Source organism: Austrofundulus limnaeus, unplaced genomic scaffold, assembly GCF_001266775.1.
Source record: "Austrofundulus limnaeus strain Quisiro unplaced genomic scaffold, Austrofundulus_limnaeus-1.0 Scaffold72, whole genome shotgun sequence".
Classification (NCBI taxonomy): Eukaryota; Metazoa; Chordata; class Actinopteri; order Cyprinodontiformes; family Rivulidae; genus Austrofundulus; species Austrofundulus limnaeus.
The window spans coordinates 1,898,839-1,903,401 of record NW_013952474.1 but is presented as its reverse complement, the minus strand read 5'-3'; the positions used below and the strand labels follow the sequence as shown (position 1 = coordinate 1,903,401).

At 34.1% G+C, this 4,563-nt stretch overlaps 1 protein-coding gene across 1 annotated transcript in view; it reads right to left on the bottom strand.

Moving 5' to 3' along the window:
- Nucleotides 1-2,397: 2,397 nt before the first annotated feature.
- The window catches only part of LOC106519173 (membrane cofactor protein), a 23,404-nt gene continuing 21,238 nt past the window's right edge, over nucleotides 2,398-4,563 (bottom strand). Inside the window, exon 9 of the mRNA XM_014010734.1 lies at nucleotides 2,398-3,108. Within this exon, the coding sequence (XP_013866188.1) occupies nucleotides 3,068-3,108 (41 nt within the window). The 3' untranslated portion in view covers nucleotides 2,398-3,067. The remainder of the gene's footprint in view (nucleotides 3,109-4,563) is intronic.

Below are 4,563 nucleotides of genomic sequence, written 5' to 3'. Positions count from 1 at the left end.
TCTCAAAACAAGATCAAAAAGACTTTTTGGCTGATATAAGATTTTAAAACTTGGTTAGGTGGAGATTTTTTGCAGTGTAAGAGCAGTGAAACAGTTTTCAGAGGTTGTTTCAAGGCTATACAGTTTCTATCCCATGTGGACAAAATAAATGTTCTTTACTCTTAAATACTGTAAGATATTTCAGTTAATTTTTGTCCTGGCTATTATAGTCAGTACACTGTAAAAATGAAATGTTGGATTTACTTAACCATGTTATGTTACCTGGTTCCACTTAACTGAGTTGAGTAAATTCAAAGCTACATACTCATGTTCTTTGGCAAAAAAAAAAAAAACCTGGTATATTGCTTTGAATTTACTCAACTCAGTTAAGTGGAACCAGGTAACATAACATGGTTAAGTAAATCCAACATTTCATTTTTACAGTGTACTGACCATCCAAAGCTTTTAACTTTTTTCTTCTCCTTCTCCCAACATGGTTTTAGAGTATTGTGCGTGGGATGAGATGTATTATGGCCTTGTAAACTTGCCCAGTAATTTACTGWTATCTGTATCCTTCTCAGTTCTAATGGCWTTTCTCCCATTTCTACTTGGAAAGCAGCAGCTGGTGTCTTGAATGCTCCTGAACAGAGTTGTAATGCTTGAGACTGAATTTGATCTACTGCTGATTCAAATAACACACATCCATAATCTAATACTGACCTAATTAATCCAATGTAAATTTTCTTTAATYCATTTCTATCTGCACCCCATCCACTTCCTGTTAAACATCTCATTATATTTAGAATTGTTTTACATTTACCTACAACTTTCTGAATGTGTATCTTCCATGTTAATTTTTCATCTAACCACATTCCCAAAAATTTAAAACATGTTACCCTCTCTAATTCCTGATTATCAAGTTTTAATTTTAAATTACATTCATTTCTTTTRCTTGTAAAAACCATTATGCAGGGAGGAGTTAACAGGTCGTCCGAGCTTAGTACAGCTTTGTCTCTATTTTTTCCAATTTCTGACGTCTAAACATGAAGTTTACTTTAATTTTACATTATTTGCTTGCACAATGGTCAAGTTTTATTATCTCTGCTCCAAACATCAGTAAGACGGATAAACAATGGATATGATGAAGTAAAAATATTTTTGAGTCCTAGTTGTTACCAGACGTTTTATTAGTGTGAATCCTGAAATATGCTAAAACTGAAAGATGAAGCAAAATTCCAGCGAAACAAAAAATATATAATTTACCCTGACCCCTTTGGCAGCATTTTTTTTCTACAAAAGATTCTAATTTTTAAACTCAGTAAGAGCACACCATGCATTCCAATGGATTAAATGCTGTTTATTTTTATGCACTCAGAACACTGAACAGTGAGAACTGCATTTCTTCTTACATCCATTAAGCTTTAATTAAAAATCGATACAGCTTCAGGAAAAAAAATGTGACCCATCATTTCGAAATGAGGATTAAGTCAAATTTGGTCAAAATGACCTAATTGCATTTTCAGATTTCTGGCTTTAAAAGCTACATTTTGATACTGGATCATCCTGATATCAGAAGTGGATCCAGAGATATGCCTTAATTTGTCTTGTTGGTTACAATAATCCAATATACTTGGTCTGAAACTAAATTTTATGCCATTTTAATGAGGAACTTTTGATGTCCTTATAAAGAGGAAACTTCTAAATATTTTTTGAATTTTGAGATTTCCCAGCTGGAATAAAACAAAACATTTCTAGCTCACAGGGAAAATCTCAAAAATTTAAAGCGGTTTTGCTCAAAATCAGTGTTTTTGTTACGACTGCTCGAAAAATGCTTCAAAAATTTGTATTATGATTAAATTTCAGACAGTTCATTCAAATGATACATCAAAATTAATTCATTTTATTTTGACAAAATTCACTTTTTGCAAATGTTTTAATCAACTCTATATTTGCCTATTTCTCCATAAACCACTTTTAAACTTAATCCTCATTTCGATGTGATGGGTCACATGTAACTATTGTGATATTTCAGTGTATCTATATTTTCTTACACCCTAATAGGTACGAGAAGGTTTTAACTAAAAGCAGCAGCAGGTAAAGTTTTGTTCTTTTAACCTCAGTGTCATAGTTCTAAAACATCWAAATGTTCTACCAAAAATATGTTTGAGAACTTGAGCTAACAGTCGTACAGTAAATGACAAATACAACGGTAAACATTTGACTTTTTTAATTTTTTTTATTTAAATTACAAATTATTTTTTGATTGCCTCCAAATAATATAAAAAACTGAAAATTTCCATAAATAAGCTAAGGTGCAAACATATTTTTTACAATAACAGTCAGTGTATGTTTATGTGACCACAGTCAATCTGCACATAATACTGAAAATATTCATCTTGTGGACAGGTGGTGGTCAACAACTACTACAATGTTGATTCAAAGAAAWATAATTTTCTTTAATGAGAGGGAAAATCATTTGGCTTTTTGCATAAAGGCAACTAAAACATGCCTCTTTCTTTAGACAGTATTTTAAAGTTCCTACTGTTATTCTGACTGAACTTCTCCTCTGCACAAACAAAACCATTTCCTTTTGGATAACACAAATGATGACAAGTCAACACTTGTCATCTAACAGTTGTTTCTGCATCAAGCTGAAAATATGTATATTTGTGAAATGACTTTTCCTAAATTTATGAAACAAGTTTTTTTTTTTGATGTTTCATATACATATTTAGGAAAAGTAATTTCACAATTATATATATATTCCAGCTTGTTGTCAGGTTGTTTAGATGTTAATGAACAGTAATTATGTGAGAATCAGGGCTAGAAAGCCATGAAGAGCTTAGCTCTAATATAAACAACAAACATCAATGTGCAGTTAAACAAAAGAAAATACAGCAAAGTGGATATGAATGTTAAKTGTTTGATTTGTTAAACAACTTAAATGAATAAATTTCAAACTGCTGAAGAGTTGTGTGTAAAACACTGCGAAGGAATTTTCCAAGATTTTCATGATTTCTACGTTGCGCTTTGAAAGCAGGTACATTCACAGGTCACTTCAGGGGGCTGTCTTCTCGGGATGACATTTTCATATCCAGTTGTGTTGGACCAACATGACCACTGTGCTTACTACAGWAAAACAGAGCAGAGAAAAGTAATTCAACAAATTATCAATAAGGTGTAATACCTATACCTGTAAAATGAGAGGGAAAAAAAAAACTTCTGAATGCTTAAGAAAATCTTCCAACAGGACAGGTAGCAACCTGAACTCCCCCTAGAGGGGGAAGGGAAGAAAAACCAACAAAAAATAAACAACAAAACTGAAAATYTTTGCAAATAAACAAGCAGCCACAACATTAAAACTACTGATCACGAATGCCAAAAGGGATCCTCTTCTTGACTGTTCAGCGATGGCTGGAGCAGAGGTCTCTTTTCATACTGACAAAGGGTTCAAGGTAAATCATTTAAACACAAATCTTTTAAAATGATTCTCATTTCCTTTGTTTCTAAATGTAAACTTGYTGTAGATCTTTGTGATGTTGACATTTCAACTAGCGTGGGGTTTTTGTATTGTTCTGTTCAAGACAATTTGATTGTTTCCCAGTCTTGTTTGTTTATTGAAGCAACACAATATATGAAGGTATATGAAGATAGTAGTCAGTCCTCACATCATGCCTGGGTTCTAGGTTGGGACTAAGAAGTTGCGTTTAGGCTTTCCACACAAGAATGCAACATTGGTGCTTCAAGATATGTTTCTTCAGGAACTCCTAAAACACTATTTCCAWGTGAATGCAAGGCTAAAATGAATAATAATATTTGCATATCCACAGAAATCCATTCCAGTGTGGAAAGAGCCTCAACTAATCAGATGTGTTCAGCACTCCTCAACCACCCAGACAGTTGAGTAATTTCCAAAGTACTACCACCCTTCCAGGGCAGTTTTCTGGAGTAAATATTTACCCTGGTAATCTGTATTTAACATAGTAAATGCAGTGGAAATAAAATAAGAATAGCTCCAGAAAATGACCAAAAGTTCTTGAAGTAAAAACATTAAGTAAACCAGCACAATTTTTCAGTACTCTACAGAGCCCGCCAGGGGTCAGTGGTGAAAAACGAAAAACAGCCGCCAAATCCGTGTGCATGGATTACTAAACTGAGAGCACAGATTAGTAATCCGTGTGCACGGATTACTAATCTGTGCGCTCAGTTTCTGCAATCAGTGCGCGCAGATTGTGTCGACAGGTTGGACGCATGGTACGTGTGGTACAATCTGTTTTGTTGTTTCCGGTTTTGTTGTGAAAGGCTAAACAGGAAGTGAATACTGAGAGTGCGGGGACAACTTGTTGTTTCGGGGTTGCTAGTGTCGCTCAAATCCTTGGAGGACCCGTCCTGCCGTTTTGGACACACCCCTTGCCTCAGAACACAACCGTATGAAGCTGCATCTTCAAAGTAAATTCAGTGGATCTGTTGTTATATAAACTTAAGGCACTGTCGTGTTCTCATCAACACACTTTTTAGCCACTGTAGAGGTAACCCTGGTGAAATAAACATTTCTATTTTTTGTCTTTGATTTTGCTTATACAC